The 22,430-nt window shown below is 42.1% G+C and overlaps 1 protein-coding gene across 2 annotated transcripts in view; it reads right to left on the reverse strand.

Annotated features, from left to right (window-relative positions):
• Positions 1-20,418, reverse strand: part of VPS13C (vacuolar protein sorting 13 homolog C) — a 193,033-nt gene extending 172,615 nt beyond the window's left edge. For both annotated transcript variants that reach the window (XM_075531422.1, XM_075531423.1), the window contains exons 1-3: positions 20,236-20,418; positions 8,328-8,371; positions 7,279-7,321 (exon numbers count right to left, since the gene is read on the reverse strand). In XM_075531422.1, coding sequence (XP_075387537.1) covers positions 7,279-7,321; positions 8,328-8,371; positions 20,236-20,335 — 187 coding nt within the window. In that variant the 5' untranslated portion in view covers positions 20,336-20,418. The remainder of the gene's footprint in view (positions 1-7,278; positions 7,322-8,327; positions 8,372-20,235) is intronic.
• Between the last annotated feature and the right edge of the window lie 2,012 nt (positions 20,419-22,430).

The raw sequence follows: 22,430 nt of genomic DNA on the forward strand, positions 1-22,430 counted from the left end.
CTATACAAGAAAAGCAGATAGACAGTCTTGCAGAAACAGCAGTCAGACTGACAGTTCCTGGGGGGCGGGGGCACAAGAGTGGAAAAAGAAGTGGGGGGAGCCAACATTGACGGGTACAGGGGAATAACAAGAGTTCTAAAATAGACTACGAGGAGGGTGTAGCTTTTTGGGGCAACTTTGATCAATCAAATTGTACCTGAGAGGTGAACATCAGGCAAGCATAATAATGGGGGAGGAAAAAACAAAACCATATGCGTGTGTGTGTGTACAAATGCACACATATGAATGTTTGTTTATGTATATACAGAGGTATCTCCACCCATCAAAAAAATGGGGAAAAGCTCTGCTGGAAGGAGCTTTCCCACTAGGGGAGAACAGAATAACTTGCTCTGAGTTAGTGCACCCAGTGGCGTCACCTGGGATGGTTCTCTCTGGTCACAGTAAATTTTTTCATAAAAGCAGTTTAATTCGAACCTCTTTTTTGGGGATGGTTTATTTCAGAGAACAGCGTCCAGCTGTGAAATGTTGTTTCCTGCTCAGGAAAAATGCCACAGAAACTGTTGTGATGTTGAAAACAGCTTTCAAGGACAGAACTATAGGAAAAAGTGAAGTGTACAAGTGGTTTTCTCATTTCAAAACAGGTGAAGTGTTGACTGATGACAAACATCATTCTGGACATCCATCAACTTCCCAAATGTTGACTTATTGTGCATTTTGAGTTTGTTACTCTAGGTCAGACTGTTAGTAAAGTTTTCTATTTGGAGGTTCTGAAAAGATAGCATTAAAAGTATGTGACAAAAAAAGACCTGTTTGTGGCAGATGGAGGACTGGTTTTGCCACCACAACAATGCAGCTGTTTGCATAGCCTTCTCAGTGCACCAGTTTGTGGCACACACACACAAAAAAAACCAGCATGCCTCTCTTGCCCCATGCACCTTATACACCAGACCTCACTCCATGCAACTTCTTTTTGCTTCCACAAATGAAGAGGGACAGGAAAGGATAGCAATTTGACCACATAGAAGAGGTGAAGAAAAATATGAGGAAGGTGCTGTCAGCCATCCAAACAGTTTGAAAAATATTTCCAATAATGGAATTGCAGATTTGATGAATGCATTGTGTAATAGAGTAGTTTGAAAGTGATAAGGTTGCTTTGTAAAATTTAATGTAAATATTGTAAATATTTAATGTAAGTGTAAATGTACATATATAGCTTTGAAAAAAATTCATTTTGGAGGAACACCCCTTGTATATATATGTAAATGCAGCCAAGACTTTGGGCCTCTACTTAAAACTTAACTCTGAACAAGAATGGTTTGTTCTAAGCGGCCATCTAGCTCAGAAGCAATAAAACCTACCTGGAAGAAGCACACCAGCCTGTGCAATCATGAGGTGCCAAAGGGACCAGGTATAAGGCATCACGCAAAATACATATATTTTATTTTATATATACACCATAGTGAATGAAGGAGGAAGTGCAGAGTGGAGACCCAAAGCCCATTTGTCGGCCACTGGAGATTCCCTCACAGAGAGGTTTAGGAGAGGAGATGGGTCAGCCAGGGTGCAATGTAGTACCGATGAAGAACACAGCTTTCCCCCAGATCCTGGATGTTTCCCCCCCCCCCCAACTACCATGAACCGAATTCTACCTTGCAGGATTGGATAGGGCAGAGGTTGTACACTGGTGCATATGGGAGCTGGAGGCACAGGGAATTCAGGGTGGATGATACCTTCAGGACCAGGGGTGTGACGGGCAATATTGGGAGAGTAGAAGGTGAGTGGGTTGAAAGGGGAAACTGATTACAAGGATCCACATGTGACCTCCTCCCTGGGAGATGGACGGCAGAGAAGCGGGGAAAGGGAGACTCCGGATAGGGCAAGCTATGACAAAATAACAATCTATAAATTATCAAGGGCTCATGAGGGAGGGAGGAGTGGAGAGGGAGGGAAAATATAAAAGAGGACCTGATGCAAAGGGCTTAAGTGGAGAGCAAATGCTTTGAAAATGATTAGGGCAAAGAATGTATGGATGTGCTTTATACAATTGATGGATGTATATGTATGGATTGTGATAATAGTTGTATGAGCCCCTAATAAAATGTAAAAAAAAAAAGGCCACACCCCCAAAGAGGTGTCACCAAGCTACCACTCGATTGACAGGTTTGACTCCATCCAGAGCCCGAAGTGTCCAGTTGACATAAACTCTTCCAACTACCACAATAGTTGAATTAAACTGATATTGGGGATTTTGAGTATTACCATCACACAGTTTACTAGACCTGGGAAATCAAATTCAAGAGGAGTGGTGTGCCATTCATTGTATAAAAGATCATTTCAAACTCTTACTTTAGGTACAACGATGTCTGCGACAGGAAACTATCTTGGGTAGTTACATAATGTCATCAACTTAAAGAGATACGAAAGTATAGCGGTGGCATTGAACCTGTCAGTCTGTTCACAGCCTGATGGTGCCTCTTGTAGGTGTGGCCTTCTCATAAGGAGTGCCCTGGGCATCTCCACTTCTCTCTCAGCCTTCATCTTTCTGCTGGTGGATCCTGGTTGTTGTGAGCCCTGTGAGGCCACCAACGCCATTGGATCCACATGACTTTGTACCCAGGGGTCTATGATGTTCCTGCATTCTGCATCAACAATTGTGGCTGAGTGAATCTGAAGAGGGATTTATGGTCTAGTATTGGAGTTATGGACTACTATTGGAGTTATGGACTTGATCTTGACTGGCTGGTACGTTTGCTTAACATACAGTTACTTTTTGATATAAAGCTCTTTCTTGCACAAAAAAAAAAGAATGGTTTGTTCTAATAATGTGGTACTGTATGATACCTAACTCCCTGACATAATTGCTAAGACAAAACAGGTGCATAAGCTGATGTTGTGAAGAAAGCTGATGGTTCCTGTCTATCAAAAGCTATCATGTCTGGAGTCTTAGAGGCCTGGAGTTAAATAAGCGGCCATCGAGCACAGAAGCAACAAAGCATACATGGAAGAAGCACATCAGGCAAAGTGATCATGAGGCATCAACGGGAAGAGATACCAGAAGGTCAAAAAACACATCCCAATTGATATGAAAGGGACTGGATGCAGAGGAGCCCCAAAGTCCACCAGCAAGACAACTGGGCAGTCCCTCTCAGAAGGGCCTCACAGAACAGAGGACAAAGTCAGAGTGTGGTGTGGCACAGAAGACCCACGTCATTATCCTCTAGTTCTTTAAGATTCCATCCCTTTACTATTATGGTCCTCACGTAACATACCTCGTTGGTTATGTTAGACTTGTGTATATTCATGTGTACTATACGATCTACTCGGGCCATGGTAGTCCAGATAGATGACCCCTCAGAGACAATGACAGGAGTAAGGGTTCCCTGAGGGTATGGGAAGTGAGGGGGGGCGGGGAAGGGAGGTAGAGAGGAGCCGATAGCACTGATGATTTTATATAGCCCCACCGGATGAGACTGAACAACAGAAGTGTATGGGAAAGGAAAGAATCTATTGGTATGAATAAGATATGTCAATAAAATCTTATTCGAACGAAATTTAAAATAGAATTACAAACTAGAAGCAGTTCCGGCCAGTAAGTTACATTTCAATCTATTAATAAGTCACTTGGAATGCAGACTACATTTTTCTCACTTAGAAACCATGGTATTACTGTCAGACGTTATGAGACTACCTCAGAAATATGTCGCGTCATAAAGTAAATGAACTATAGCTCTAAAATGACTACCCCAAACATGCATCCACCTATTTACCTATATTTTAGAATCAGTGAAATCTGTCTTTGAAGTCTTCGCAGATTTTTTTCTTACCCACGTCCCCATTCTCTATTATTCCCTTTCCATGCCTCCAGGTAGCCATTGCCCTCAAAAGCATTAGAGAAATTGCACTTAAACTGTCCCTACCTCCCAAGTTTTCAAGGCACCAAAATAAAACACTTTCATTCTTCACAATTAAAACAACAATACTAGAAGCCTCTATACTTTCAATTAAACTGCTGACCAGGTCTAATAGGAGAAAAGAACATGATTCAACTAATTAGTTGTATTTTGAAAGGAGGATGCTCACAGTTTAAGGAATTATTAAATGATATATAGAAAGTTGAAGAGAAAATAACATAATGTAATTAAATGAGACTATTTTGAGAAACCTGGAAGGCTAGCTACCTACACAGGCCAGTTCTAATTGGACTCTTATGTCCAGGATTAAAATAATAAATTAAGGATGGTTGGACACTGATTGTGGAAACTGATTGTACAATTCTATTTGACGTGATTGAAATATGGAATGTTATCGATATTGAATCCAACTGATGAAAAATGAAAAGAAAGAATATTAAAAATATATCATAAATTATTTCTCCATTGTCTACTTTTATTTTTACAAAATGTCCTACATGGCTCTCAAGTCTTTTGTCAGTGGAGTCCAGAGGAAGCACTCTGGGTCATTTCTAAACCTGATCCTCTTATAGAAAGGTAGCTTCTAAAACCTTGGAGTGGACTTTAGCTTGTCAATCAGGTCACAGATTGATGACCTTATTTGCAGGCCCTAAGCCTTGAAGTTAAATAAGTTTTCCATTAAGAGAGAAGCAATAAGCCCACATGGAAGAAGCACACCAGCCTGTGCAATCACGAGGTGTCAACGGGATCAGGTAACAGGCATCAGAAGACCCAAAACAAACAAACATATTGTTAAGAACAAGGGGGCCTAACCAGAGACCCAAAACCCATCTGTAGACAATGGGAGATCCCCTCACAGAAGGGTCACAAGGAAGGGATGAGTCAACCAGGGTGAAGTATAGCACCGAAGAAATACACAATATTCCTCTGGTTCCTTGAGGCTTCCTCACCCCCACCCCCAGATTATCATGACCTAAATCCGGCCTTTCACTGTGGGCTAGGTTGGAGCATGTATACAGGTACAGATAAGAGCTCAGGACACATGGAACCCAGGTCAGATAAACCCCTCAGGAACACAGATATAGGAGTAGCGATAGCAGGAGAGTAGGGGAAAGGTGTGTGTGTGAGTGTGTGTGTGTGTGTGTGTGTGTGTGTGTGTGTGTGTGTTGGATGGGGGTGAGGAAGGGATTCAGCAGTTGGTGTAATATATGAAAATAATAATTTATAATTTATCAAGGGGTTACGAGGGGGGATAGGATGGAGGGAGGGTAAAAAGGGAGCTGATATCAAGGGCTGAAATAGAATGTAGACATTTAGAAAATAATGATGGCAACATATGTACAAATATGCTCGATGCGATTGATGTATGTTTTTTTTAAAGAGCTATAATGAGCCCCCAATGAAACAATCTTTACAAAGAAAAACGGCAAATCATCTTTGAGCTTATCTAGACATACTGACTCTATAAACCAAACATAATATTTTAATTTTGACATAGTTAAATATAAATACACCATGAAACCAAAAATGGGGAGGGTTAATTTTTTTAATATGCTTTGATTCCTTATATCTAAAAGGTCTCTTATACCTCACCATGAAGAAACACATTAAATCATTATTATACTTTAAAAGCAAAAAGAACAAATTCTGAACCACTAAACCTTCTCCCAAATGTAAATCTAGTTTTAAGGAATATAATGAAAAGAAAAAACATTTTTAATGAACTATAACTCATCCAATACTCTGGATATGTATTTTAACACAATGCCCTAATTTTAGAGCTGTCATCTTTGCATAATCTCTGTGTAGCACAGAATTAATTAACCTTGCCTAAAGAAAAGCCTGGTCTCCTGGAATACTGTCTGGTAACGGGCTCTCTGTTTCCCTGGAGACCGTGGCCCACACCAAAGAGCCCACACAAACAATGTGACGTGTGTTTATGGTAGTGGTACTTTGTCTATGCGGTACCAGTTTGACCTCCAAAATGACAGAAAAAAAGCAGCCAGCCACATGGCTGGTCAAGCCGTCTACGTGACTAAGTCGCAGTACAAATCTGGCCACCATGGCACAAGTCAGCTTCCTCGGTAGGAAACACTCTGGGTGGATCCATCCTAACTTATCCCTGGGGCAGTTCATACTGCTCATATGACTCCACTGGAAGAAGACTACCGGAAGCTTCATACTCGGAATGCTTCTGGGTCAGCTCATTTTAATCTGTAGCCTTTTAAAGTAGTACGTCATAACCATGAGTACAACAGTATTCACAGAGTACTTCTAGTAAATCATAGAACCTTACTGGGCTTGGGGACTCCCAAACTTGCAACTGGAAGCACAAGTGAGAGTGGGCTCAGAGAACCCTGAGCTTGGAAGGGTGCTCTTGGGCACTGTGAAAAATCTTTATAACACACGTGTGTAAATATTGCAAAGGTAAAAGAATGAATGAATGGCTACAACTCATACAACTCTAAATATCATCACCTAAAATAGGACAAGGCTCTCTATAAAAAAAGAACAAACCGCAGGTGATAGCACATGCCCTAGAGATGCCTTCAATCTAAGGGAGTATCTCTTATTTTAAGAAAAAAAATAAACATGCAAAAGATACTTTATATTAAAAGCACAGGTACAAATAAAACACACTCAAGTACAAGTATTTAAGTAATTGCTAAGAGATGTTAGAGTAGTGATGGGCATTTATATATAGGAAAGGATTTTAGAACACAAAATGATGACGTAGAAAGGTGATGTGGTAGAGCAGCAGACTGGTGGGATTAGCGTTGACATAGTGAACATTTTAAAGTAAAAGTAAACTATCCAAAGCCAATACTTACACTTCAAAAAAAAAGAAAAGTCCAGGTAGCATGGATGAGTTGGGAATACTTAAAGATTAAACTTCCCATTAAAAAGCAGTTCGACAAAGATAGAAGCTAGTTGCGGGTAGTCATAGTGTAGGAGCTTAACTGTGAAGAAACCAGACTTTCTACTTACCATAATATACCTCCATACTACATTGCTGCATAATATTTAAAATGATGGAAGAAAACAGGAGGAAAGTAGGCTATATTTGAAGTTTATTTACTAGAATTTCCAACTTATAGGAGATTTGTTCTGTGTCTGAGGAATAAAATTGTAGTTTGAACTCCCTTCCATGTAAAAGGGTTCTTTTCTATCAAATTTTTGCCAAGACATTAAAAGTATGCATACAATACATATGTCGTAGGCTCAGAACCCCAAACTCCAACAAATATAAACCAAAACCCATTTGCACTTTGTTCAAGCAAAAAGATTATTGTATAGATGAAATAACACAGGGGCTGGGAGAGATACCGAAAGGGTCAATAACTTGAATGAATTGTGATGTACTCACCAATTTGGCCAGCTTTGACTTTAAAAGGAACATCTAATTCACTCTTTAATAGAAAGAAAAAGAACAACTTGAATGATTAATCTCCCCAGAAAAAGAGTCATTTTTGTATCAGCATTTAAATATATAATTACCTCTGAGTAAAAGCATAAAACACATTTTCTAGGTGAGAAACTCATAAGGGACTGACAGAGAAGTTTCTGATCATGAAAATTCAGACGTGGCAGAGAAAACTCACAGAAAAAGTAGAAACAGAAATAATAGAAAAAGAGTTAGTAGCCAAAGAAAGTAATTCGATAAACTGGTTGCTGATTCAATAAACCAAACACAAAGCAAGTCTGTATCATTTTAAAACAACAGACGCTGCTTACCAGCAATACTAATAAAGCAAAAAGAACAGTCCCGTTGTACTGTGCAATAAAAAGAGCAGAGCAATTTTCTCTCAAATTAAATAGTAAATTAAAACGTGAAACTATTTTCAAGGTCAGTTCCCAAGTTATTATTTCTCTAATTAGCATTTATTTTAGATAAGTTACTGGCAATTAGCAATATATTTTCACATTTTATTCTGAATCTTTTTTATCCATAAACATTGAAAATAGCTGGCATTCACAATTATTTTTTGTCTTCAAAATTAAACAAACACAGCCTTTCAGTTGGGTATACCTTAACTTATACTAATTCTTTGAAATCGGCTACTGCAACATGTGTTTTCTACAACAATTAGCTAAAGTAATAAATGTACCTACTCATCTGATTCCTCGTGTTCCAGAACACCTTCTACAGAGATTTCCAAAGAGAAGTATTCCAACAAAACAAATATGCCTACTATATAGCTATACAGTTAAATTAGGCCAATGAAAAGCACTTCATTTTCCCAATAATATCACTTTGCCATTAAGAAAAAAATACTAGTTCTAAATATTTAATCTCACATTTTCTGCAGTAAAGGGTTCCGAGTGATCCCCTTTGAATTACTCAATCACTCCAACCAAAGAGTGTCTATGAGCTCACCAAATTAGATGAGTCCGCATAATTTCTTAAAAACTTACCAGAGCATTTTCTTTTATCTGTAGATTATCTAAAGCCACATTCCCTTTAAGAAAGAGAAAAATGAGTTAGTATACCCTTTTGTCTGAAGCAATAAAACAATACTGCAAGTCCATTCTGACTCCCACCGACTCTAGAAGACAGAGCAGAATTGCCCACAGGGTTTCCAAAGCTATAAATTTTTACAGAAGCAGACTGCCATGTCTTTCTCCTAAGGAACTGCTAGAGGGTTCAAACCGCCAACCTTTCCAGCAGCAGCCGAATGCTTTAACCACTGTGCCGTCAGAGGTCCTACCAATTAGCACAGGCTACCATAATTCAATTCTTTTATACATGATGGCAAATGGGAGCTTCATTCAGGTTGATAAAAGTAACTCATGTGCCTCTGTATACTTGAAGCAATACATCACAGGAACACTTTCAAACTTGCTGGTGAAGAAGTCATGTTGACTGTTTTTCCAAGGCTCGGATGTGGTAGAGCAATTGTTAGCAGGACTGCTCAAGAGCAATCTACACTGAATCAGAGAAGAGGAGGCTGTCTGCTCCGTGAACACCTCCAACATCAGAAACCCTATGGAGCAGTGGGACTCAATGGAACTGGGTTTTGGTTTTCGACGCACATGTTTTTAAGATATGAAATACTGAAATCTGCCTATACAAATAAAAGCTAACCGAGTGTATGAGGAGGCTTCACATTCTCCGAAACGCCCTTGCACTTAGAAAGGCTGACAGGAAGAAAGACCCGAATATTATGAGATTATCCCTGAAAGGTAGGTCTAAAGATGCCGGTATTTCTTTTTATCATTTTTTAATTAATTTTTTTCTCAATGTATTAATGATTCGATATCCTTTTCTCATTAGATATTGCATTTCTCATAAAACTACAAAGTACTGAGGGGAATAGGGAAACAAAACAAAGTTAAATACCAATATAACACGACTGCAATATTTTTTAGAGCAAATAAACGCAGATTTACTCTTTGCGGGGTGGGGGGGATAAAAATGAGTGTTATCGAAAACACAGCCAATCTAAAACGGAAGCCAGGCTGATAGATCCAGTCTGTGAGCTATTTGCACTACAGGAGGAGTCGCTCCTACTAACAGAAAGAACACAGCAGGGGAGTGGCAGATTCCAGATTAGCGCATGGGTAAAAATGCACTCATTCATTCGACCAGTGGATAAATGTCTAAACTAGGGAAGGCGCTGTGCTCTTCCAATAAGCTGTAGACTTTCCTACCTGAAATATAAAAATTAATTTAAATAAATGTCATTGTATTCTTGTTGTTACTGCCATCAAATAGGCTCTGACTCGTGGTAACTTTATGAACAGGATGAAACAGTGCCCTTGTCTAGAAATTGGTCTTTCTTTGCGTTGGACCCAAAGCAAGCAGGTGACGGTCTTGTCATGCTCACTTCTAAAGACTACCAGAATCCAATTCTTATTCTTTGGCAGCCCGTGGTATGTTAAATATGCTCTGCTAACTCCACAGCTGGAACACACTGATTCTTCTGTCTCCCTCTTTCATGACCCATCTTGCACAAGCACACAGTAGGACTGGGCGTCTTACTCATCAAAGTGACATCTTTGCTTTCTAATACTTTAAAGAGGTCTTTGGCAGTCAATATGCCCAAACACCCGGTTTGATTTTTTTTTTTTGACTGCCTCTTCCACAGACGTATAGGAGGCCTGGTGGCGTAATCGTTATGCATTGGGCTGCGATCCACAAGGTCAGCCGTTTGAAACCACCAGCTGCTCCTCAGGAGAAAGACAGGGCTTTCTACTCCTGTAAAGAGTTACAGGCTTGAAAACCCAGGAGAGCAATTTTACCCTAACCTATAGGGTCACTTTGAGTTGGCATCAACTCAGTAGCGGTGAGTAAAGCATGTGAAGTATCCATGAACGTGGATTGTTGATCCACACAGAATGAATTCCCTGATAACTCCAAATTCTTCACCATGTATCATGATGATGTTTATTGGGCCAGTTGTGAAGGGTTTCCATTTACTGTATATACTCTTGGACAAGCCGAGTTTTTTTGGCACATTCCTTAGGCAGTTTTTGTGATAAAATTAGGTGCCTTAGCTGATATTTGGTTGGCTTATACTTGAGTATATACAGTATGGTCTGGTGTAATCCACAATGAAATCTGTGTCACTGACCTCCATTAGCAAATGCTTCAAGTTCTCTTCATTTGAGGCAAGTAAGGTTGAGTCATCTGCATATAAAAATAACCAAACCAAACGTCACTGAGCTGGTCCCAACATGCAGTGCCTCTCCAGGAGAGGAGAACGACTCCAAAGGGTCTTAGAGGCTCCAGATCCTGATGGGAGCAGAAAGTCTCCTCTTTCTCCTGCAGAACAGCCTGTAGGCTTGAACCAACACCTTGTAGTTAACAGCCCAATGTTCAACCCATTGGGGTACCTTCATCTGCATATAGTAGATTGTTCATGAGTCTTTTCCCAATCTTGACACGGCCGTCTTTATATAGTTCGGCTTTTCAGATTTTTTTCATTATATTGATTGAATAAGTAAGGTGAAAGGATGCAATTCTTATTCAGTGTGGTTCTGCTGCCTCTTGACCCTGGTACAGGTTCTGCATGAGTACAATAAAGTTCTGGGATTCCCATTCCTTAAAACCTTATCCATACTAATTATGATCCACAGTTGAATGCCTTTGTATAGGCAACAAAACACAGGTCAACATCTCCCTAGTATCCTCTGCTTTGGGCCAAATTCCATCCAACAACAGCAATAATATCCAACAGCAGTAACATCCTATTCTGAGTCTGACTTGAACTTCTGCCAGGTGCCTGTCAATGAACCACTTTAAATGAGCTTGCCATACCTTCAGCAGAACTCTGTTAGTATGTGATATCCATGCTACTGATTTGATAATTTCCACAACTTTCTTTAGGAGAGGCACAAATATAGATCAAATGGCCAGAGAGTGGTTTCGATGAGTAAGCAGTTGCAGCATACTAGTTTAAACCTGTATCTCTAAAATTAAAGCAGGTCAACACATAATATTTTTTATAATATTTAGTGAAAAACAAACTGTGTGATTTAATTACTGAACCTTGAAGGAAAAATTGCATCTTTTGCGTTTCTCCTTCAAAATAACATAATCTGCCATACACGTGCACATAACTTTACCTTATAACCAGATCGACCATGCTCAGAACAGAGGCCCTAGAAAGCCCTGAAAACCCAGGGGAGGGTGGGGAGCTGGGAAAGAGGAAGGAAGAAGATAAGCATTTGTGCCTGACCTTTTAACATTAAAAAAGAAGTCAAACAGGGATAGAATGACTAATCAGCAGAGATGGATAAGGTTAACTCTGCCGGCAGGACAGGCACTTGAGACAATCCCACAGTAAACCAGAAAGAACAAACCACTGCTGTTGAGTCGATTCTGACTCAGAGTGGCCCTATTGGACAGAGGAGTGCTTCTGAGATTTAATTCCATCAAACCTAAGGCACCAAGGTGACAGGCAAGCAGCAAGTCCTACAGGATAAGCTGAAGGGGGTGCCATCTGTGCTTCAGAAAAGAAGGTCTGGGGTTCAGACTTGGATCCCAGACGGTGCCCACTAAAAGGCTGGAGGCATTTTGCTAAGCATAAAATGCTTAAAATTCTCAGCTAGAGAGTTTCTGGGCCAGTCTAGATGGGCATGTTAGGAAGTAACCTAAAAGAGTAGATTCTTAATCAAAGTTGATCTAGGATCTGTAATAATGAATCAGAAGATAGAAATAAAAGTCATCAATTTAGAAAATGATAAAAGTACCCAAAGTCAGAGGCATTTCAAAAAATACAATAAAAAGTTGATCAATTATTTTTATAAAAACAAACAAAAACAAGCTAAGATTTAGCTGGGCAAAGGGAAAACTAGTAAATTTATGAATAAAAATAAGTAGTATCGTCATAATAGTGTGTGTGGGGGGGGCAGTGTGGTGTGTGGGGTGAGGGATGGAAGACTTCCTAAATCTGTATCTGGTCTTTTAAAAGTATAATTACCTGTACAATGAATATAAGAAATACAGAGCTGGTGTTACATAGCTCCAGCCACATGTCATCTCTCCTGTACCTCCATAGATCATCTACTCTTTCTTCCTTACAGCGTTTAATATTTAACTTTATACAAATGTCTTTCTTCTTAGACCTGATTATAAACTCCTTAATTATTCTTCACAAAGCAAGTGTTCAATAAATATTGACTTAATTAACTTAGAGTGTCAATTACTTAGAGGATAAATTCACTAGGCTGAAAATACAACTAAAATAAGAACAAGGACCTTTATCCTTCAGAAAACACTTTCAAATCTATTGTTTTATTTGAGCCCCACAGCATCCTGCAGCAGGAGGCAGGACAAGTGTTATACAAGGACCATTTCAAAGACTGTGGGAGAATTCCAGTTTTTCATTCCATATTTGCAAGGACTTTCTGAAGCCTCGTCATATACCAAGCTAAAGAAAAGGATGTGTCAAGAGGTTAAGTGACAGGTCTAAGAATACCGTGGCAAAAGCTAGAAAGGGAAAGAGCCAAGCTGAGAGCTATACTGTCTCCAAACAGCAAGGGAGAAGAAGTACAAGATTTTAAATCAGCGGACAATTCAACCTCCCTGGCAAAGTCAATAAAAATAAAATGACTGCAAAAATCACAGGAAGCACAGAGAAGTTGCCATAGATGTTGGATCTACTTTTGGTTTCTGCATCTGATAAGACACGTGAAAAATCAATCCTGTCCTATAGGGTCGTTATACGTCAGAATCAACTCAATGGCAGTGAGTGAATGAGATGAGTCTCAAAGTAACCAATCTAGACAAGTACGGGCACATCTTTGACCTTTTAAAATTCACAGTGACTTTAGGAAGGGAAAGTGGGGAGAGAGGGAACAGAGACTCTCACTCCTGCCATTTCCCTGTTAAAACAGGAAGTGTTGGCATTAAAAAGTGTGGAGAGCTACAGTGTTACCAATAAACTTTCTATACATTTCAAGAATCTTAGAAGAAGAATGTAAGAAGCCCTGGGGTGGGGGTGGCCGGGTGCTCATGGTTAGGCATCATCAAACCCACCAGCTACTTTTTTATCCTGGAGGGATGCTAAGAGTCTGAATTGACTCAATGGCAGTGAATTTGATTTGAGGGTTTCTGAGTGGGTTTAGAAATACTTAGATACTGTCATATTTTCTGTATCAAGTTAGAAGACAAGCAAACCTATATTTTGTCTTGCATTCTTATGCTACCTTACCCCCACCCACGGCTACCTGGAGAACAATGTAATATCAGCACGAGAGGAGAACTTTGTTTTTCTTACATAGTTCGTAGCTGTGGCACTTTGCTCATAAAAGCCATCGTAGCACAGCAGTTAGGGGGTCCTGCTGCTGATCATAAAAGACTGGTGGTTCAAACCTAGCAGCCACTCTTCAGAAAAAAGACGTGGTGGGGCGGTCTGATTTGACGAAGATGCCCACCTTGGAAACCCTGTGGGCCCATGCTGCTCTCAGCTATAGCTATCGGAGCTGGCTCAACAGCAACATATAAATATTTCTGTTTGGCATTTTGCTCACCAGTATTGATTGAAGAATGAAAAGTAAAACTAAATGTGCATTACTTGATGACCATTCCTTACTTTGAATATTGGAAAACTGGCAATAAAACTTATCTAAATGATGAAGCTCATAGGTTTTTACCTACTTAAAATTACAGTAGTCTAAAAGTTAGAAGAAGTGGCCTCAACTAATCTTCTCTTTTATAGATAAGAAACAACTGGCCTTTGATCAAAAATCACACAATGATGGAATTAGACAACAGGTCTCCCCATTCCTAGGCCAGTGCTTACTCTCCTTCCTCAGGCAACTGATAGGGAAGTGCAGGGGGTGGAGTGAAGGGAAAGTACAGCCTAGATCTGCAGACTCCCAGGGCATTCCACCTGGCTCCTACTCCTGGTTACTGTTGCTAGTCTTCACAGCCTCTGCGTGGAGTTCACCTGCCAAATAGTAGGGAGAGCAGCAGAATTCAGAAGTGAACAAGCGCCTGCTGACTTTACACAGTAAATTTTTCAAAAATAGGCAAAGGTTCCAGATTGCAACAATGCTACTTAAACCAAGTTGCAAAAAATATGGCATTTCAACATCCTTTTTCATGTTACTCTTAAAACAATTATGTCAAGGACATGCCTCAAATAGCTAGGGGCTGTGCATTCTATACCTCCTGGTCTAGATCATAGGGAATGAATATGGAGATAAGTCAATCTTCCTTCCTGGGCAGCAACATATCCATCCACAAACTACTTTTCTGAGCCATTAAAAATCTGGCTTACAAACTAGCTGGCATGTAGCAGAAGTCTTGTAAGCATATATGCAAATGAGGTTTTTTTTTCTTTTAAAAGATGTATTTGGAAAATAAGAAATGTTTAGGTATGTGATACTAGTTCTACACAAAATAATTACACTATAGAACAGGGAAAACTCAGAGTCTAAGCTTTAGAAGAAACACATTCATGGCACAAAGCAGGTTTTTCTATCATTTACCTAGATTTGCTTGTCATCAGTATTACTATCCTATTGTTAACAATTACAAAGGCCTTCTACATTAATTATCTCATCAACAATCTGGAAGCGATTTCCACCCCATCTTACAGATCTAGAAACCAAGGTTTAAAGAATTAGAATGTTTCTCCAGCTAAGAAGTAATCAGAGCCTCATTTTCCCACAAGAGCAAGAATTGGAGAAAGGGTAGTCTGCTTAAACCATTTAATATTAAGAATTGTCTAGCATTAAAAATAAATACCTTTTCCTTGAAAGCCTCATGCTATGAGCTACCTGGATTGGATTGTAGAATGTCTCTCAAGGGGCACAGCATTCTCCATAGGCTACGTCAGAAGCACCTGAGCTGGAAAACCCACTCCGTGAACCAACCTTCACCTTAAATAGACCTGTTAAAGATCAAAGCCACAGAAACAATCCTTTGAGCTTAATGCTGGAAAGCACATGTCTGCTATCCCAAGGTCATGGAATTGGATGTCAGTGGACTCTGGTTCAAACCTCTTGTTTTTGAGGTTGCCCAATAATTGACAGGTTAATACTACCATGTATTTGCTCCTTTTCATGTGCCTTACCTTTTGCGACACAGGTTCTGTCTAGTTTTGCCTTCTTGAATACATGTTATTGGAATCATTGCTTTGTGTCTCATTGTTTTCTTAAACAGAGTCCATTCGCTTAAATTTTTAATCTGTATAAGTGAACATTCCAAGTAATTTAGGCTAGAAAGCTTTCCAATAGATGTTTACTTTCCTTTTCTCAATAGTATTTTAAATTCTATGCCATTGGCTGGATTGAAATTAGAATTTCCGAAGATCTCATGGAGGTTATTTATACATATTCTCTCTCAAGAAACTCAAAAAGCTCCCTCCAAAGTTGGTTGGGGAAAGTATAAACCTTTGATATGCGAATGGACTTTGAGATCACACTTAATCATACTCCCTACTGTAAGCACAACTAGTTCTTATAATGAGGCCCTCATTGTCCTGAAGAGGCCACAGAAGATATGGGTCTACAGCAACGCAGCATGTGGCACCGAAATTAGATGGTGCCTTCCTACCAGAGAAATAGTGTCTGTAATCTCAGAGGCTTTCTTAAAATAAGCAGTCACCTATGTGAGGTGTCAGTTCTAAGTCCACACAGGACTTATAGTTTACACACCAGTGTGATCCAAAGATTATAAATAAAATCCATGACGAAAGGAAGGAATTGTATGAGAGCTCAAATTATGAGCACCCACGTGCAGAAGGAGGCTAGGGAAGAGAGTAAGAACCCTAAATCTGTTTTCTAATCGCCATTGGATTAGCAGGGATGTGAATAGTCTTGTTCCTCAGACAGAGCTACCAGTTGGAGGTGAGGGGGGGGGGGTGCAAGGGGAGGAGTACAGTCTCCCTTGGGCACTTACCCTGGGGTGTCCTTGTTGGAGATCACCCTATGGGGCATTCCACACTTACAAGTCATGCCTTGACTGCCTTAGGGAGGACCCTGGGCCAATCCTGTAAGCTCTACAATGTATTGCCACGCTTCGTGCCTTTGTAACAATTTCCCTTGACTTCTAGTGTCCCTTTTACTTGTTTTTATTGGTTTGAGATTAACTTGTCACTAAAGACTCTAAATCCATTGAATTTTTTCCCTTTTCTTTTTTTTTAAGCCACTCAGACCACTATTTAAGTTTGAGGGATTTGTTTAGTTTTTAAAGAAACATACAATATGTTTACACAGCCCATCTCAAGAAATGAAGCCAATAACAAATACCCCATTACATCCTCCATAAATGTGATTTTCTCTCCCACCATTCTTCCCTCCCTACCTGTCCCTCCCTTCTCCCTGTTCCCAACTCTGTCCTGGCCTCCTCATAGTCATCAAAGTCTAGTCTATTAGTACATAAGCCAGGCTTCTTCTCCTTTGTTTTTCCTTATACAAACAGTGCTATTAAATATTTATCTTTGTACAATTGAGTGAGTTTGCATAATGTTCTCTAGCTTTATCCATGTTTTCTGGTGTTTAAGAGAATTGTCCTTGTTTTTTAGTGATGCACAATATTTCATAGTACTAGAGTGTGTTTATAATTGTGTTTAGGGTAGTAACTATGTTTTTGTTGTTATTTTCATGTCCCTTTTAAAGCTCTCTGTACATCAGCAAACCCTTGGGCACCATTAAGACCTTGTGCTAATGGTCTCTATTATCTGGATAAAACATCTTTGTCTTTATCTCATTCTAATCCCATTTAAAATGTAATAAAGGTTACTTAAAAATAAATAAAGATAATATTCACAATAGACTTCCTGAATCCAGTCATTCCAATAATTCTATCTCCCTCGGTCCATAGTTTTTGCTCCTGTGGCCTTCATTGTGAATACCAGGATGCATGCATGTCTGCATGATCCACAGCCATAGAGTTAATTCAGACTCATAACAACCCTAAAGAGAGCATGTAAATCTTCACAGGAACAGACAGCCGCCTCGGTCTCCTGCAGGTGGCTAGTGGGTTTTAAGTGCTGACCTGTCTGTTAGCAACCTAAAGCTCACCCGAAAGCCCAACCAGGGCTCCCTGAGGATACACATACGCAAGCTCTTTCAACTTATATTAACACAACATCTTATTCTAAATCTCCATCCTGAGAGGATACAAGCACAGCTTATACAGTTTTACTGGCATAGCCCCTTTCACTCACTTCTTAAATTATCAATGTCATCGGTACAACACATTTACTACAGCTCTAGTGGTGAAACCGTTAAGCACCCGGTTGCAACACAAAGGGTTGGTGGTTTGAACCCACCCAGCAGTTCTGTGGGAAACAGACCAGCCTAGGATGCCAGCCTAAAAAACTGTGTGCAGTAGTAGTTGTACTCTATCCCAGGGATAGCTTGAATCAGAAACAGACGGGACACCACCTCACAGCAATATACACCTTGATCTGCATGAAGTAGGTCTCCTATAAATGCAAAAGCCATTCTCCGTACTCTCCCTGGACCACAGTTTCTTTACTGGTCTTTTGAGCCTCGTCACTTTTGCGGGGGAGGAGGGGAGGATTGCTCTGTGCATAGAAGGGTGTTCAAGAGCACCTTGGCCTCTACTCATTAGATGCCAGAAGCAACCTCTCGAAGTTGTCCAGACATTGTCAAATGTTCCGGGGGAGGAGGGATGAGGAAGAATGTCCTTCACTTGAAATTCTCTGCTTTCCATCCAAAAGCCAAACTCACTGCCACTGAATCAATTCCAACTCACAGTGACCCTAAACAGGATAGAAACGCCCCTGTATGTTTCTGAGGCAGTAACTCTTTATAGGAGTAGAAAAACTCATCTTTCTCCAACACAGCAGGTTGGTGGGTTTGAACTGTTGATCTTGCCGTTATTAGCCCAACTCACAACCCGCACCAGGTGTCCAGTTCCACATTAACAAAAATAAAAAATTTAAACTCACTGCCGTGAAGTCTATTCTGACTCACGAATACATTGTAGGTTAGGGTCAAGCTGCCCCTGTGAACGAATTCAAATTTTCATTGTAAAAATATTCACAAGTAGAGCCACAGAGTTTGGTACTGGAGGACCCCCTAAATCTTACCTAGTCTAATCCCTAACTTTATAGACAGAGAAAAGGAAAATGAGATTTGGTGGGGAAGGAATCTTTGACTATTTATACACACATACTTTAAGGGGGTGCACAATTGTGAGGTAAGTGTAACATTGAAAACTGGGTAGTGGTTTCATGGGGATTTTATACAAGTGTTACCCTTATATGAATTTTTTTAAGTTCCTAGAGCCCTGTTGGTGTAATGTTGGGCAAGGAACCACAAGATCAGCAATTCGAAACCAACAGCCACTTCACAAGAGAAAGTCAGGGCTTTCTACTCCCAGAAAGAGTTGAGTCTAGGAAACCCAAAGGGGAAGTTCCACCCCGTCCTAGAGCACTCCTATAAGTCGGCATTGACTGGATGGCAGACTGAGTAAGCATTCAATAACGATTTCTATTACATTTCTATTATTTCTGGCTTATGAAGATGAATTTCAAATGAAGGCACTGAGGCCCAAGGAGGTAAACGGCTGGCCCAATAGTCACAGCGGAGATCTATAGGGCCGGTGGATAGCTATTTGTGGCCTGAATTCAAAGCAGTTCCATTCACTAGAACACTTTCGATTTCCCTGCAAAGCTAACCACCCAACTCCTGCCCCACCCCCAAGTACTTTTGTCAAAAAGTATCCCCAGCAGCTCCCACGTTTAAAGCACAATTCTCACTGTCATCCAGCAACAAAACATAGTAGGGTTTCAGAAATATTCCATTCTTAAGGGGCCTCAAAGTTTCTCCCAGGGGCCGCTGTGTGTGAACCACTGGTCTTGCAGGTTACAGCCCCAGGGCTCCGTGTGGTCTAAGTCGTGCACATAATTGAGCTTTTTCCTGCATATAATCCGTGCATATCATTAAGCTTTTTGAAGCATGTGTGCATATACAACGCCCTGTCTGTTTTTATAGACGGAGCCTCAAAAGGATGAAAATGCTTGAGTAACACTCCTGGGTACACACAACCTCCTTAATGACGACACAGGTTGTAAATGGACTTTCTCTCCACCACTCCAAAACGAAACGGAAGCTGTCTTGTTTTGGAGGGGGAAGTTCCATTCTTGCAGGTCTTCTTCAGAATCCCCAATACTGAAGGGAACCCAAATAAAATCAACCTTACTGCCACCGAGTCCATTCAGACAGGGGCCTTTCCAGACAAGGGACAACTGCTCCGTTGGCTTTCCCGGGGCTGTCAGCTCCTGGGATTGACCAGCTCACCTTGCAGGCTGCGCCGGGCGCTTAACCACTGCGCCACCAGGGCTGCCCACCTCACAGCTGCTGGCACACCTTTGAGATCGCCTCACTTCTCCCTCCTAAGCCGAGAGCCGCTCGTGCTCGCAGTAAAATGCTGGATGGCCCCAAACCTCCAGTTCCTGTCCCTCCCTAGAGGCCACTCTCTGGGAGTGCGACCCCGAAGAGCAGACAGCTCGTCGCGCGCCGCGGGGATTAGGTCTGCACGAACGGACGAGAACTGAGTGTACACATCCGTCTGTTAGTGTATTTGCCGCGGTGAGCCCAAGGGGTCGCGACCCAGGCAGGAGAGGACCCAGAAATGGTAGAGCGAGGCGGGCAGGTGCTTGGCCTGGGGGACTAGAGAAGCGCTGCCGCCTGCCCCCCCTCGCCCCCTGGGTGGGGATCCCGGGTTCGGGGTGGCTCGGCCGCCTCCGGGCGCCCCCACACCTGCCGCACCGGGAGGCGCTCCGGGGACCCCCCCGGAGGCGGAGTCTCGGGAGGCGCAGGGCCCGGGAAGGAGCCCGGGCGGGGAGGAGCCCGCGGCGGCCGGCCCTCCGCGGCGGCCGCGCCCCTCGCTTACCGCCCCAAATGCCCAGCTTCAGCTGGGACTTGTTCAGGTTCTCCACATAGTCCCCCAGGAAGCGGTTCAGCAGGTCGGCGACCACCGACTCCAGCACCATGGTCGGGGCTGAGGCAGCCCCTGAGGGAGGAGCCGGAACAGCCGCACGCAGGCGAGGGCGGCGACCGCGCCGGAATGACAGCCCCTCCGGCGCCGCGCCGCCACGCCCCGCCCCGCGCCACGCCACGCCACGCCCCGCGCCGCCACGCCACGCCCCGCGCCCCGCGCCCCGCCCCGCGCTGCGCGTGACCCCGGATGTGCGCACGCGCGTCGCCGCCGCCGCCGTCGCCCCTTCGGCCTGCCAGCCTGCTGCGCTTTCGTGGCCGCTCCCGCCGCGGTGCGAAGGGGCAGAAGGGACGTGGGAAGGATGGGGCCTCGGGACCCGGCCTCAGGCAGCCCCGCGGGGTAGCTGCTCGGCGCGCCCCACGTCTCGCGCACGCGCAGCGCACCTTTTGAGCTGCCACCCCGTTCACCTGTGGGTCGGGTCCCACTACACAACACCTCTGCCTGGAGCAAGGTTCCCGCTACTTTCTTTGCTCCTTGAGAACTTCAGAAGGAGAGGAGAGGGCAACAGGGTCTGGTCCTGAGACTGGGAATTGAGTTTGGGGAAGCGCATTACTTTTCTCACTTCTATGCTCAATGTACTCATAATTGCAAGCTACCCAGCTTCTTGGTCACCTGCTTCACCACGGAAATAACAAAAGCATAGTTGGTTTTTTTTTTATTTTTAAGTGGGAGTTATTTCGTTACTTATCTATAACGTGTTATCTGCTAGCAGTCATTTGTCTCTGGCAAGGCAGGGATTTGAGGCTGCAAGGACTTTATGCCCTAGAGAAACAAAACTACCCGTTGACATGTCAGTGATCTCTAGGGACCAGGTTGGAGGTTTTTCTGCGAGGAGGGGTCCCCCTAAAATATGTCTCAAACACCTGTTGAGATATAATAAGCAGAAATAAACCTAAGAAGTGCTATTATTTGTAGTCACACACAAAAAAACAAATTCACTGCCATCTGGTCTATTCACCATTATTTATTAAATCTTTAGCTAGGAGACAATGTCTGAAGAATATGCATGTGTTGCTCTGTTAGTAAACTATTAGGCTCGTACAGAATCAGAGACAGATATATAATTTCTTAAATTCAAAGCTTATGGCCTGGAAGAGAGGAATCACAATCTTTGCAGGTGGGATCATGGGTGACTGACTAGAGAAACAGGACCAATACTGTTAGTGTCCACCTTTATCTCCGCTCCTACGGAAAACGAAACCATAATCAGTTATCTTCCCTAGTTCAGACACTAACTGCCTAGGAAGCACTTTGAACTTCTATTATCCATAGTCAAGTAAAAGGCAAGCCTGCCTATTGTGCATTTCCCATGTTGCCTAAATTTTCTCTTATACCTCACCTGGGCCACAATTGTCTGCTAACTGGCCTCTTGGCCCCCAGTGTGCCCCTTCACCAATCCATTGCTCAAGGCCCCAGAGTTAGTTTCCCAAAGCAAAGAGCTCAAGTGAGTCCCTCCAGTGTCCAGAGCATCCCATTCCATCTGCCTCCAAATTATCTCTGCTCGTGCCTGATAACCACCACTCTCTTGTTACTCCCACTCTGCAGTCTGTGTTCTGGTTGAGATAGGGCTTGCACCAAGTTAAAAAAAAAAAGAAAAAAAAAAAAAGCAAGACGGCACAGATAACAGTACCAGAAAGATGCCACAAGCAATATGGAATTGCCACATCTCGTGGAGGAGGTGGGTTATACTAATGGCTATGTAGTGAGAATTCCTTGTACTTCCATGGTTATGTATGCTTGTAATACAATACCGTTATGTGCTTTCATACGTGCTGTTCCATTTTGTTATTGATGTTGCGTATATACCCCGTGAGCTGTAATATCATTCACTTGATTCACAACATGCTCGTGTCTTCATGAGAGATGACATTGATATGTAATGAAGGTAATAGTATTGTCCTACAGGGAAGTCACACTCAGGGATGTTAAGTCATATCCCCAAATCTCAAAGCAGGGATGGGTTTCCCCTGCACCCCTGAGCATTGCCACAAAGATAGTTGTAATTCTGAGACCTTTAAAAGGGAAGGTTAAAAATCCCACAAGGTGGGAGAAATTTAACTTAAAATGGTTAGTATAAATAATACTATTAC

This window comes from Tenrec ecaudatus, chromosome 14 (genome assembly GCF_050624435.1).
Source record: "Tenrec ecaudatus isolate mTenEca1 chromosome 14, mTenEca1.hap1, whole genome shotgun sequence".
NCBI lineage: Eukaryota > Metazoa > Chordata > Mammalia > Afrosoricida > Tenrecidae > Tenrec > Tenrec ecaudatus.